Raw genomic sequence first — 15,406 nt, 5'->3', positions numbered from 1 at the left:
TCTGTTAACCTTTGATATAAACACTAATGATTATAACACCCACACGATCAAACAAAAATGAATCCTATGAAGGTAAAAATAAGCATGTGTGGTGTAGCTGTAGGTACTGAAATGGGAAACTAGTGGCTTCTACTCTATGAACACAAAAATGCAATGATTAAAATTCACGTGCAAAGTCTACGTAATTTTGGGCTTTCTTACGGCAAATCTTAAAATATGCAATAAAGTAAATAACCATATCGGTGCCATATCCGATATACCAAAGTACTATTAATTATGCACCTAATGAATGTCAAAGGGGGCCAATGAAATATTTTCGATTAATATTGTAACTTGTAACTTATCATACAGCATTAATTTAATAGAAAAAAAAGCTTATATAAATATTTAATGGGTTAATATTCCCAGTTAAAATTGGAATATATTCAGTAAGTTCAATGAGACAATATAACGTGTAGCAAAGGCGAAAGCGTACGCTACTACGGATTGCTTTAGTTAATCACTAATCAGCCCAGACATGGCGCTACCATACGCGGCGACGATGTGTAATGCTAAATGATATTACTCACCTTCATTGGCATTCGAAGTTTTAATATTTCGCTATAATCTCTTAAAACCGAAAGTGGCGCGTGGATCTGGAAAAACAAATATTATTAATAAACCGGCCAAGTGCGAGTCGGACTCGCCCACGGTTCCATACAAATTTAACTTATTTTTAAAAAAATTCCCTGTACTTGTAGTGTAAGACGATATTACTTACCAAATTTCATAGTTCTAGATCAACAGGAAGTACCTTACAATTTTTGATTCCCTTGAGTGTCAAAATATACGTTTTTTGCGACATAAATGGCCATCTTTTTTTTACGTTAATTTTTGAAGTTTGATTTTTTCACAGCTTCATGTGACCTGAGTAACTATATGGTTTTAATTTTAACTCGATATAAAAGGTTTCAACGTTTCAACGCGTTCCCGAGATAAAAGGTCTTGACAGACAGATAGACAGACGGACGGATGAACGGACGAACGGACAGACAACAAAGTGATCCTATAAGGGTTCAGTTTTTTCATTTTCCGGTACGGAACCCTAAAAAGCTGATATAAGGTAAGTTTATGTCGCAGAGCAGACTAAACATGAAACTTTCGTACCTTAACAAAATTGAGTCCGTGCAAGTTCGCCGGTGCCTCTGGCTCTAGCTGTAGCCCTTCCTTCTCCAGGTTGTCCTGGAAGATGCGGCGCTGTTCGTGCGCCTCGGGCCTGGAGGCTTCCTCCTTGCCGGCTTCCCACACCAGCACGAAGTCCACCGATCGGACATGATCGTTGAACGTCAGAGATGGGTTGTTCTGTATTCCACCCATGATGATGCTGTGGTACAGTATTTCATAACTTGATAGGCATACTTATGGTTCAATATAAACATAGGCAGTACAATATAAATTAACAGTTTGCGTAAGAAAGGACATAGCAAAATAGAGTTCACATATATTTGACTGTTTATATAAAATAAAAACATCTTGTACCTATAATAAAATAAGTAGTGATTGATTTTGAAAGCGTTTAACGTTCGTATTTATAAAAGTAAACTAAAATATAAAACAAAAACCTCATGCATAATGCATTCATCAGATAAAACTTCATTCCAAAGCAGAGGTTAACTAAAGTGGTTAAATGAGGGCGATTAGAAAGGTAGAACAATGAAAAGGGACATTGTGTATACATATACGACTATAAGCTTGAACTGGATAAGGCGGTCATCTTCTTCCGCACTTGATATGACTTACAGGCCCTGATCAACATACTCCACTCAAGTGAGATAGATGATAGATATAGCCGTGAGGGGCAGAAACTGCTGGCACTTTCTATACGAACCAAGCCAGGGCCTGTGCTGCTATGGGCTATACCTATTTATAATAATACCAAGCGAATTTAAAATGGCACCAGTGGGCCTTCTGGTTACTTGATAGCGGCATCAACTTGAGAACTGTTGGTCACCAGGAACTGAGAAATAAATATGACTAGTGGGTAGAGTAAAGAACTTACGAGCAATGATTGGCAGTGTGTTTGCCATTGCTAGTGGTGGAGGCGCCGGGCAAAGCGGGCTCGCCGCACGCGCAGTCCTCTGCGGCGCGGGTGGACGCTTCGCTACCGTTGTCTCTGAAATACACGCACCGTGCCAATACGAGTATGTGTTCAAGCTAACATGATCCGGTTTGATCTGATTTTTCTTGGAATCATAATTATTATATTTAATAGGTCCCTCTTGTAGTCGGTGTTGAGTAATTTGATAGAATAGGCATACGTAGGTATAACAATGTTAACTCTACTTGATGTAATTACATACTATGTCATGTTGTTATTTTACTCCGATGGGATCTAGTTGAACGGATACCTAGCAGCAGTAGCAGCTAGCAGCTTCTGATAGATAAGAAGACAGTTAATATTGAAAGTTGAAACGATTTTGTTTTAAGTTACATATCAACATGTCTTGCGGTAGATGAAATGCGTTACGAGAATTTTACATCTATCACTACACCTTATAAAACAAAGTCCCCCGCCGCGTCTGCCTGTTTGTGTGTATAAACTCAAAAACTACAGAGCGGATTTTCATGCAGTTTTCACCTATCAATAGAGTGGAAGGAAGGAAGGGACGAGATAGGAAAGTTTAGGTGTATAATTTGTTAAGGTTTTGTGTAACACGTGTGAAGCCGGTGTGGGTCGCTAGTGTATAACGACTCCTTACGTTTGTATGGAGAAAAGACCACTCCACTCCCCTATCCTATCCTAGGCAGACAGACCCACTAGGGTATTTGACTTTGTCTTGGGGGCTGTTCATCCCCTTGTCTTCATTTCTCTATTAATCTTCTGGTGCTTTATTTCATGCATGATGTAAAATATGAAAACCCATTTGAAGACATGGCACCTATTACTTGTAACCACCACTGTCACGTTACATCTACTTATTTACTTTTTTAATGCTTGTATGTATAGTGCAACGTGCAACATAAAAGACTTAGTAAAAATTAAATAAAATGGAACTAAAAAAATCCATACTAAATTGTTAACGTCAAAAATATGACAGTTACATACGTAAACATGTGACAGTTACATACGTAAAAATGTGACAGTTTTGAAGCGTACTAGAATAATATGAGAGTAGAAATTCGTATCGATCTCCCTCTATCAGTACCTGGTTCACAAAATGGTTAATTGTTTAAAGATGTATATTATATCTAGTTCTGATAAATATTTATATGACTTTATTAGGTACATTCTCTTTTCACTAAGGTTTTAGTTTTAGAATCTACAATTTGTACAAATGGCTGTTCAATTATAATTAAACATGCATTAGGTACGTCATATTAATCAAGGCTATTAAATTAGTGCAAAAATTAAAGTGCTCATTAATTAATTAGTACGAGTATTTCATATTTAGTCAAATCGATAAAATACATACAATGATAATATAAATAACAACTCGTTAATGTGTTGTACATAAAAACACAATTCTCGATTTGGTATGTATTAAAAAAGCTAAGCAAAGAAGCATGAAGTGGACAGTGGACACACACGTGACGTAGATGACACAGACACGGCACAGATCCATAGAAGGTAGCATCCTATAGAAGTGGTCTACGCGTGCCTCCGTGAGGGACAAAACATATAAATTCGACCAATCATAGCGTCGCATGCGATTATGGTGGGCAACAAATAGATTCGACCAATCATCCATACTAATTTATGGTGGGGAATCAGTGAACGCATATAAACCATGGAAGTATTATGTCCGCTCAATTATGACTCAACGTAAAGTATTCGATTGTAAGCGGTGCTTACAGACTGTTCGATTGGCAACTTCAGTGCGGCAGAGATGACAGTCAGTGACGGATGGCTAAATTGGTTTATAAAAACTACGTTTTTTTGTAATTAAAAATGTCTTCATGTGTCGTGAAGTGGTGCAGAAGTTGTTTTAGTTCATATCAAGGATAGTGGAATCACTTTTCACTTGTAGTAAACAGATAACTTCAGTAAAATTTGGAATAAACATGACGACATTTTTTCAATACTACCATGCTAAGCTAAAACGTAACAACTGCATACGACTTTCATAACAACATATGCCTTTTTAAATTGCGAGGATAATAGGGATGGTTTTATGCCAAATGAAGTAGACTATTTTATTAACTTATGATTGGTTTAGGTATTTTCTATATACAGTAGAATCCGCTTATAATGACATTGAAGGGAAGTAACAAACATGTCATACTAAGCGGATGTCATATAAAGCATAGTTGATAAACTTTTTATTTTATTTTTTCCAAATTAATCTCAAACTATTTTGTGAGAGATGAGTTTTATTAACCTTATACCAATTATCAACTTTCACCGAGAGTAAAAACTAAAACAATTTAAACGCCACAGACGTCCTCGCAGGGAAAGATGTGGGGCCGGCCACGAAAACCAGCGAATTTGTCAGTATAACCGGACATAATTCCATAAAAATAGTATTTATGGGTCGAAGTTATCTTATCCGACTTTGTCACAAAGAATTTCATATGAAAACCAAACTTCGCACAGTAATTGCGTCATAGTAAGCGGTTGGTCAGTATAAGCGGAGTCATAATAAACGGATTCCACTGTAATTATAAATGTAGTAATAAATTCCTTCTTACAGATTTGTATTTTCCTTTTTTATTTCATGAGATGGAGCTATAAAAAAACTACCTAGTTATTTCAAATTAATAATCAAATTTGGTATTGTCATTTTACATTACTTTCCATTCAGATTCCCACAAGATGCTATTCGCAGAGAACTATGGAAAAAAGCTGTCCAATTAGAGAGACATGAAATTGAGTGGATGCCTGGCAAGATATATAATGTTCTATTCATGAGATAACCCGTGAGATAATCATACCCGGTCTCCTATATGTAGATACATTTTTTTCTATCACGCTTTCACTGAATTAATTTAACAAATACACACATTATCTCAAAATGTTGATCATTTTAATCCACCCTCTACTGTCACATATATGTAGGTTATCTCTCAAGCCATTTCCGTCAGTAGAAAAGAGCGGAGAATTTAGAAAATGTAAGCGCGCGAACGGTTATGGTCCCATACAAAATTGTAATTATGCGCCTTTTTCTACTGACAAACTTGCTTGACCGGCTATATACATATAAAATATTTCCATTGGAACTGAAAGTGGGGATTTATTGTGACTCCGCCTGTTCAAATGTTTTTGACCCGATTCGTGTACCTACCCATGTAAATTTTGCAGGCTGTATATAGCCTGTCCGATTTCTAAGATCAAGTTCGCCATACATTTACTATGGCGTACTTGATCTTAGAAAAACGGACAGACTATACCAGTACGGCTACCATCAGTTTGGCACTGACAAAACGCCGTCGAGAACGTTCTCGGTCGGTACTACGTTCTCGATAGCGTAAATGTCAGTTTTGACACTGTCAGTGACTCATGGTACGGGCTCTGAACGTGACTTCGCACTGCCATACAGATTGATAATAAAATATACAAAATACTTATTATAGCGGAATACATTTATACCTACAACAATGAATATTTAATTATGTTGAGTTAGTCTGTCATTTAATTTCATAACAACATTTTAACTAGTTATCTTTTAATCTGCATTAAATTATTATACGTGAATTATTTGACTGGTTCTTCAATGTATGGCATAAACCTATCCCTGTCCAAGTCATATTCTAATCAAATATATTATGAACCGCGAACTCTCAGCGGCCAGTACGTACAGCAAGAAGGTTATTAGTGGATTAATGTCTGATTGGTAGTTATTGACATTATATGCATTTCATCTACACTTAGCTGTGTACGTTAGTGTAATAGAGACAGGCTCTGTAAACGTATCGTCTTATTTAAATGTAGGCGTAATTGTGTATGTGTGCTAATTTGGCCCGAGAATTTGAACGGTAATGTTCCCAAAGGCGGTTTCCAGTTATATGCTTTCACTGTGGGGAATAAAGAAAAATGTGAGACTGTAACAAGGACAAACAATAATAGCGCTTTCGCTGCTACTCCTACTGAAAGATACATAAGACTATCCCGTTCTGTCAGTTATGCCCAATCCAGTTATACTAGATTCATGCACAGATCGAACAGTACCGGACTTCTAATACCTCAACACTTGTTAACGTAAATAACATTCTGATTTGACATTTAATCCTTACTGGCAGAGGTACCTACATAAAATCTGTTAGGAGTCATCATTATATGTTTGAATTTGACTTGAGCGATTATGATACCCACCGTCACGAATCAGGGCATTACAGATATAGTGAAATAATCCTTTCCCAATTTATTTTCTCGGAATCGTATTGTCATGCTACTTCAGTCGACCTCAGTAGTCTCAGTACTTTTTGGACTGAGAGTTCTGAGATCTGACTGAGACTAACTGAAATAGCATGCCACGTTCATACCTACGTTTCCGTAAAAATACGACGGGAAATGATTATTCACTACATATGTAGCAACATGTAAATAAGTATTAACATGTTTGTTATTATTGACGCGCCGTGGACAACTTATTGACACTTAAATAACAAATATTTATTGACGCAGTCTCATTTGATAATCTATATATATAAATGAATATATGTATAACATACGTTACAAAATTAATCATATCATGATCAATAATATCGAACAAATCAAAACGAAATAGCAAACTACACCAAAAGCGGAAACTAGAATATTAAGACTAATGTTCCTTCCTCGGAAATAGGCGAATATACCGAGTCAATAACATTAACCTTATCGGTGTCAACGACTTTTTAAATAGCTATCCGTTATGAGATCAATGTTTCAAATGTAACTGGTAACAGCAGGTTCGAGGCGTGTGGGATCAGTGTTTGTCGGACTCACCGGTCGGTATTCATGTCCCGCGACATGTTGTCCTGGTACGTGCTGAGCACCGACATCGCGCGCAAGTCGCCCATCTTCTGTTGCGTTTCTTTCTCCTTCTGGCCCGAACAAAAAGTTACTTATTGTTTTTCTACCGATATTAGACTCGTCGACATCTTTAAATACTCAACTCAAACTCTAAGCGATCTTACGCCGATATCCAATCACGTGTTTGTGCAAATTCGAGCGTTCTTCTCGCACTTGCGTATGTATTATATTTGTCAGCCAAGCTATGCGGCCGGAGCGGCTGCAAGAAAGCGAGAAGAGATCGAATATGCTCACGCGTAAGTAACGTTCGTGTAGATCCAGTGCGAATATAGTCCCTGGTGCAGACTTAATTATACGGCAAATGATGATGATGGAATTTCCTTCTGCAGAGTTGCTCCTTTTGACTCACAGATTGATTTAGGAAGGGGAGCCAATCGAATTTTTGATGCAAAATTTTGACTTCAGGGGGGGTGCCCCCGAATAGGAAGGATAAAGGAAGAAATCATTTAGGTAATTAAATCTTCAAAATACAACATAATGTAAATATTTACTAATATTTACATTATTTTCTTCGTCCCTTAAATCGGATTAGGTTGTGCACCGAGCATAAGCAATGTTAAAGAGTGTAAACAAATATATAGGTAGTAAAATCTTTAAAATACGAAATAATGTAATTATTCGTCCATTTCCCTTCTTTTTCTTTTTTTTTTCTCGATAATGACACCAAACTTTATGCAGAAACCTAAACAGGTGCTTTCATAACTTTATGATTGTATGGGACAAATCACACCCCACCCTTTCATTCATACCGCACCAAAAATCAAGGTGGCTCTCCTTCCTAAAATGATCTAAGGGTTCTAAGGACTCATTATGCTAAAAGGTATCTCATCATCATCAAACGCCGTAATTCTAATAGCTGTAACACAGATCGTTGTATACTATTCGGTGAGCTTGTGGTCGAAAGTAGGTCTACATTTTATTTTTTTTCTTTACATTTTTTAGAAATAAATATACCATGTGTATACTTTTTATAACGAGGAATAGTAGGGCTATTTCATGAAAATTGTAATTTTTGTGTATATATTAAAATAAGAAAAATTTTGGCATTTATTCGGAAAAAAATAAAATAGCAAATTTGTATTTTTTATTTATTTCAAATTATTTATATGAAACCATATAAATTAAATATCAGAAATGAATTTAGCATCCTTGCGTTACAAGAAAATGATACCAACTTGACCAAATAGCAAAACTTTATTTTTTACAAATTTCGGGGGGCACCCCCCTTGAAGTCAAAAATTTGCATCAAAAATTCGATTGGCTCCCCTTCCTGAATCAATCTGTGAGTCAAAAGGAGCAACTCTGGAAAAGGAAATTCCATCATCATCATTTGCCGTAAATCGCACTTTTTTGTCGTGTGCGCCAGGGACTAATAAGGCTACAGTCTGCTTAACACCTCCCACGACGGACAGCGTGCCGTGACGTCACGACAGGCGACTATCACGCTGCACGCCGCGGGTGCCTAGTCTGCTTGGCCACACGCCTGCCGCGTATCATATATTACAAACAGTAATTGCACTAAACTCAAGTAGTCCATCTTTTCTTTCGTAATAAACTTGAGCTCTATAATTTACAAGACGCAGGGGTGGGTGACCGCCTTGCGCCTCAAGTGGCCGTGGCGTGTGGCGTCGGTCGCGTCAGTACTTGTTCAAGCAGCCCGCAGCCTTACAGAGGCTATTCTTCACTCTGCCAACGCCAAGTGTTTATAAGACAAGCTCAACGCTACTCGCTTCTCGCTATCGTCGCCGGTCGGACAGCTACTCAAAGGATGATAGCATTTTGTCGCACATGGACGTGATCGTGGTAAATATCTCAGGAATACAACTAAGTACAATAATTAGATTCATTACATTAAGCCTTTATTTAAATTCACTATCCAGAAGTCTGTCTGTAATCAAATACAAAACAATACCAATACTACAATAATAGTGTATGGGAGCCCCACTTAAGTGTTTATTTTATTCTGTTTTAGTCTTTGTTGTTATAGCGGCAACAGAAATACATCATCTGTGAAAATTTCAACTGTCTATCACGGTTCATGAGATACATCAATCATATCATACATACAGTCTGGTGACAGACAAACGGACAGACAGACAGACGGACAGTGGAGTCTTAGTATCTAATAGGGACCTGTTTTTACCCTTTGGGTACGGAACCCTAAACAATTATGGGAACCGCAGGAGTACATCCTCTGTGCCACCTAGGAGCTGGATAAGAAGTGATGGAATAAGGATTCCGTTCCAAATCACCGACCTCCTTAAGCTATCGGGCTCGAATAGCAAGTTTTTTTTTGCATTTTATGCCTACCTAAGGAATAAGCACTATGAAGTTAAAGTTAGTTATTAGGTAACTTATTAAACTCAATAGAACTAATATTAGCGCTAGCGGTTCGCCAAAAAACGCTGCAAATGGTGTTAAAGGTATGAAAATCGGTACGATTGATCTTAAGACCATTTGAATCAATTTGACTCGAAGTACCAAAGAAGAAAGTTATGATTAGGGAATGCAATCTCGATCTCGCAATTTCGAGATCTCGCGAGATCTCGCACAAATTTGCGAGATTCAATCTCGTTGATAGGGAATCTCGATTTATGTAATCTTGGTCGAGATCTCGATTAAAATTTTCGAGATCTCGAACGAGATTTAAAGATTGATCTCTGTGAATTACTTTGTTTTGAGTAATCTTTTTACCTTAGATTCATGTTGTTCAGGCAGTAATATTGTGTGTAGCCAGCTTTAGCCGACGATAATAGTACTGTGGCGCACTATGTGCGGAATATATGCGGAATAATGAGCGAGCGTTTTCTGCTGTTGGCCTTTTTGCAACAAACGCTTGGCCGACAATACCTTGAGCACCCTATGTTTTTTACGAAATCATTTTAAAAATACATAGTGAATTAAAATGCTAATTTTCTAAGTCAAACACGTTACAATTATGTATAATTAAAAATAATAATCACCACTTTTTCTTACTAACATGTTTAGAGCAAAATAAGAATTATTTATTTATTATTTATTTAAACTTTATTGCACAATACACACAAATAATTTACAAATGGCGGACTTAATGCCTAATGGCATTCTCTACCAGTCAACCATCGGGCCAAACAGAGAGGGATTATCTTGTTTAAATAAAAGTATTTTTTTTGTTAAATGTTGATTCAATTTGTTGTTTTTATTTTCAATACATAACATGGTGTACACTAAATAAGTAGGTAGTGTTTACAAAATTCTTACGAGTTTTTTGACCACATTAGGACATTTTTAATTACTTTGTATAATCTCGATCTCGAAAGTCTGACGGTCGAGATCTCGAAACACCCTATCTCGATTCAGATTTTTCGTGCGAGATCTCGAATCGCCAATCTTGGTGCGAGATTACATTCCCTAGTTATGATAATATATTGAACATTCATCATATTTATGTTTATTTCATACATTTCAATATTAAATACAAGTAGTATAATTTTTTAACATTGCAATGTCGTTCGATAATACTTGGTTTGAAAATGCGGAAGTTAATATGAGAACTTTTAACTGAATAATGGCATACATACGGCTGGTAGCCATTGCACTAAGTACGAATTTAAAAAAAAAACTTTCCACCCGGCTGGCGGCTATGGGCCTATAAAAGGTGAACTTTCCTATCTACGCATATAATATAATACCAAGTTTATATTAATGACTGCCCTAAAATATAATGTCGTAGGTACACATTGCGTTAGAATGGAAGTATTCTCAATCTTATATAACACCTACTTACGACAGAATTCTTCTTTCCGGCTAGTTGTATTCTATTGGATTAGTTCTCACATTGTACAATTAATAATTATTTTATAACATTATACTTGATTTCACTTCACAAATATCACCTCTGAGTGAAGAAGAACGATCTACTGACCTTGGCACTTCTTTCGTTAAAAAACTGACTCAATGTTTGTTAAGTGATCATAGCCGCTATGTGTGCTTGCTTATCTGCACTGCCTGTGTACAGTTCTAAATCGATTTCTTTCAAGTATGGTAATTATAGCAAATTCACAGAAAAAAACAGTTGTTTTTTATTTTTATTTTGGGTACAGTACAGTTCCCTAAGTCTTGATCAGAAACAGAGTGAAAAAGGATCTGTGTATCTGCATTATTACTGAAACACGAACTGGAAAATATTGAAAACAATATAATATAGCACTAATCTGGCACTAATTAAATAAATGAATGGCGGTGCCCGAGTTACATGACTGGCATGCAGTCGAAACACGAACATTGTGCTACGTACTGTTTAACGACACACTTATCGTGAGTAATAAATAGGCTCACGGGGGATTTGCATGTCAAAACCGTAAAGCGACCGAACTACCCGCATGTAATTACTACAATTACTTAACCGTCGTGTACATGTCTGCCACGCCTTGTAAACAAAATTGATCATTATTTTACTTAGCTACATTATTATTTCATATTAGATGGAAACAATTAACATGAGATAATTGACCTTATCAACAATGTCTGACCGGTATGGACTGCCCCTGAACGTTACGAAAGCAGCATCGATGTCTGACATGCCTGGATCACACCTAATGCCTTGATCACCTAGTAGGTGAGGCCGAGAGCTCGGTTCGTGACTCGTGTATACTTTTGCCTTGATCACACGTACCGAGTAGGTACACTGCAGTGGCGAGAGTACCCTCGGCCGACTGCTCACAAAAGATAGGTGTTCCAAAATTGAAGCGCTTACCTTGTGACAAATTGTACAAGTTGCCTTTAATCGCAGCTGGGAAAGCGAGAAATGTACACGTGCTGACGAGGTCCCGCAGACCGAAAGAGAAAGAGACAACTAGTATGACAAAACGGTTGGAATGCAAAAATTATAAAGAATAACAGATTTCTTCCTGGGTATAGAAATAAATATGTAAGTATTTTTTGTGCTTCTCAAGTATGACTATAACCTATTCTCGGAGCAGAGGTGTAGGGTTGGAGCCGTGCATGTAGCTTTATTTGACGTTCATAAGCGCAATAAACTATCTTTTATCTTATTTTATCTATAACATTATTGAGTGCCCAGTACTGGGTACTCGGCCGAGGGTATTCTCTCGCCACTGTACTCGGTAAATGTGATCAAGGCTTAATCGACTGAGCACTGGGCAATTTGCGAGCACTCAGTCGAGAGCACTGATTCGCCACTGTACTTGTTAGGTTTGATAGGCAATAGTCAGTTTACCGCAACAATGCAAGGCGCACTTCAATGTACAGTGATAATAAATATTCAACAAGTTATTTAATGTTGCAACCAATAAAAATCTGATTAGGAAATAATTAATAGTGATAATTGATTCGGTCATGAGGTTGGCCGCAGTAGACGGCTGCTGTTACAAATTATCACAAGGCCCACATTAGCTTTATATTAACTGTGTAAGAAGGTACTTATTATTGGTACAACCAAGCCCACACGAGCAAATAAATTGCCAATCTGATCAATCAATTCAACTGGCCACAATCTCATTTTACATCTACACAAATGTGAATATAAAAGGTCGCCAATTTTTATTTTTATTACATATTTAACCAATCGAAAACCGTCGGATACTACTGAAAAGGACCTCTTATTACGATGGTATTTTGGGTGATTGTCATCCGATTTTCGGAATAATCTAACATACGAAATTACCCAAATAAACAAACTTATCTTATGGCCTACATTCCATAAGTTAGGCTTTGTAATCTATTAAAAATTGAATTGAATACCTATAGTCAAATAGACAAAGCCTGTGGATACTTTCAACTCAAGGTATCATACTCATATTTGTACATGTTAATTAGCAATTAGCACATGCCCCATACTCCCTTTATTTATAGAAGGCTAGTGAAGTGTACTAAACATAAGAACATTGAAAACAGAACATGTTTAATGCAATAACAGTTGTGAATCAATATCCCAGTCGATACAAGCTAGTTATGTCTAATGGAAATTTCCATTCAATGTGACACATTTTACTTATTATTGCACTTGTGTGTATTTATGAGTTTAATATTAATATAGTCTGTCTAGCCATAAATTCTGTGTCTATGATAAATTAAAAGGTATAGATTTAAATTTTTTTAAATTGAATATGTAGAGAAACTAATTACAAATTTCAATGTCTAAAACGATTATTCGATTTTGTCATCCCTTCCGTTAACACATGCTTTTTAAAGAATGCTGAGTGACGCGTCTCAAAAATACACACCTTACTACTACTACTTTGTGTACTTGTTAATGACTCATAAGGAAGAAATAAGTGGAGTAAGATACCAAAATGGAAATAAATATAAAACATTATAAAGAAATTGTAGAATATTAATGCTTACCAGAAAAGTAAAAATTTGACAAAAGCTAACATTTGAAAATTGGTTTCTATTGACACAAATAATCAAATCATGTATGTCCCCACAGACTTATCATCATCTTCCTTGCGTTGTCCCGGCATTTTGCCATGGCTCATGGGAGCCCGGGGTCGGCTTGGCAACTAATCCCAGGAATTGGTGGCCAGTAGTTTTTGCGAAAGTGACTGCCATCTGACCTTCCAACCCAGAGGGTAAACTAGGCCCTTATTGGGATTAGTCCTGTTTCCTCACGATGTTTTCCTTCACCGAAAAGGGACTGGTAAATATCAAATGATGATGATGATGTCCCCAGACTTATGAGTTATGATGCACGTTAATAGCTAAAAATTCATTTCAAGTGTATGTTCTGTTAAAATGAATAGTAAGAAACCTCTGTTTACCTTTTTTCTATACACTATAGCTTTATTGGGATGGTTAGATTTTTTGCAGGAACATCTGCTTAGGTGGGCTCAGGGTTAATTGAGCTTACAGCCCATTCCTCTTATTAGGAGCTTAAAAGATTTGATCACATGTATTTATAAAAGTCCTGCTACTATTTTCCCAGTTAAGTGGATGAGATTAGCTCAGAAACAGGACAAGTAACATACTCAGAGTAGTGGCTGAGTTTAGGTTGAAAATAATTATAAGGATGTTGATGATTGCCTATAGTTTATAAAACAGCATTTTAATTTGTAATGTAAACTAGCAAAAATACTGGATCATTGTGTAAATTCTTGTGAAGCTTATTTGCGATATTTAACTACTTACTTTTATTTAGTAGGTAGTTAGGTACGTAATCAGTAGACATAAAGGATTCATAAATAGCTTACTTGGTTAAAGTCTCCATCTCCATCCTGCAGTAGCTGCTGGAACGCGAGGTCATTGCGCTCCGCGTCCGTCAGGAAGGCCTCCGATTCCGCCGCGTCAGACCTCTTATGGTGCAACTTCACACTGCCCGCGTAAATAGGAGTTGCTATCTTTGGCGTAAACACATTATCCTCAACCTTCTCTAGTAAAGGCCGCGGTATGTCTTCTTCGAGGGACGGGTCGCCGTCGGACATCACATATGATTCCTGAATTTCGATACTTCCGACTCGTTTTAAAGACTTATAAGGACACTGTCATGTCGTTATAGAACTTATGGCTCTCGGATATTACTCACTGAATGCTATGCCGACAGACTATGTGATTTATAAATATATATCCTAATACTTTAAAATAATTTAACACAGTATAAATATTATGACTAAAGAGGAAAACTCACAACAGTTAACAATAGAAATTGTATAGAAAAAACAAAGAATAATATTATATTTCTAGACTTATGGATAGAAGCACAGACTTGTCATTTTCGCTATGGATAGAAGGGTCAGAAAAGACAGTCTTGAAGTTTCCGATCTGACACTTGACAGTCTGCGCTTGGATTTGGAAGAGACCAGGGATGTTGCGAACATCCGCATCCGCATCCGCAACCGCGGAACTTCCGCATTATTTTCAACATCCGCATCTGCATCCGCATCCGCATAAAATCGATGCGGAGCTTATGCGGATGCGGATGTCGAACAAGTCGGTACAGAAACGTCTTAGCGGCGGCGTAAGTGCTAGGTAATTTCGTCATTACCTATAATGAAATCGTCTAGATCCAGTAAAGTCGGCCAAGTTACTGTTTATTAAATATAACGCACCTATATTCTTGCTCAAATACTAAACGGTTCGTTTTTTTTAAATACAAAAATACTAAAAATTTAATATTTGACGTTTTCTCAGTACCTAATCTTGACATCCGCATCCGCGGATGTGAGCCTTTAAATATCCGCATCCGCATCCGCGGATGTTAAAAAATCTGCATCCGCAACATCCCTGATAGAGACCACAGACTCTAGCACCACTGACATTAACACTTCTTGTATCCTTTCGTCTTATTCCTCACATTCTGCTGAGAGGGACAGAGAAAGGTATGTACTTCGTGACCGGATTTAGGTTACACCAGGTCGCGGTGCGGTAGTCTGTTATAGGTATAAAATACAAAACTGAGTCCCTACCGCGAACCCGATA

General features: G+C 37.1%; 1 protein-coding gene across 5 annotated transcripts in view; it reads right to left on the bottom strand.

The window, feature by feature from the left end:
• The window catches only part of LOC134661636 (anoctamin-1), a 28,875-nt gene extending 14,384 nt beyond the window's left edge, over window positions 1–14,491 (bottom strand). For 3 of the 5 annotated variants that reach the window (XM_063517778.1, XM_063517780.1, XM_063517782.1), the window contains exons 1-5: window positions 14,182–14,490; window positions 6,905–7,002; window positions 2,039–2,152; window positions 1,147–1,363; window positions 570–635 (exon numbers count right to left, since the gene is read on the bottom strand). In XM_063517778.1, the coding sequence (XP_063373848.1) occupies window positions 570–635; window positions 1,147–1,363; window positions 2,039–2,152; window positions 6,905–7,002; window positions 14,182–14,412 (726 nt within the window). In that variant the 5' untranslated portion in view covers window positions 14,413–14,490. Of the gene's footprint in view, window positions 1–569; window positions 636–1,146; window positions 1,364–2,038; window positions 2,153–6,904; window positions 7,003–14,181 lie in introns of all 5 variants that reach the window. The other 2 variants (XM_063517779.1, XM_063517783.1) reach the window with 2 other exon arrangements.
• Window positions 14,492–15,406: the final 915 nt, after the last annotated feature.

Source organism: Cydia amplana, chromosome Z (genome assembly GCF_948474715.1).
Source record: "Cydia amplana chromosome Z, ilCydAmpl1.1, whole genome shotgun sequence".
Classification (NCBI taxonomy): Eukaryota; Metazoa; Arthropoda; class Insecta; order Lepidoptera; family Tortricidae; genus Cydia; species Cydia amplana.
This window is presented reverse-complemented; position numbering and strand designations above follow the sequence as displayed.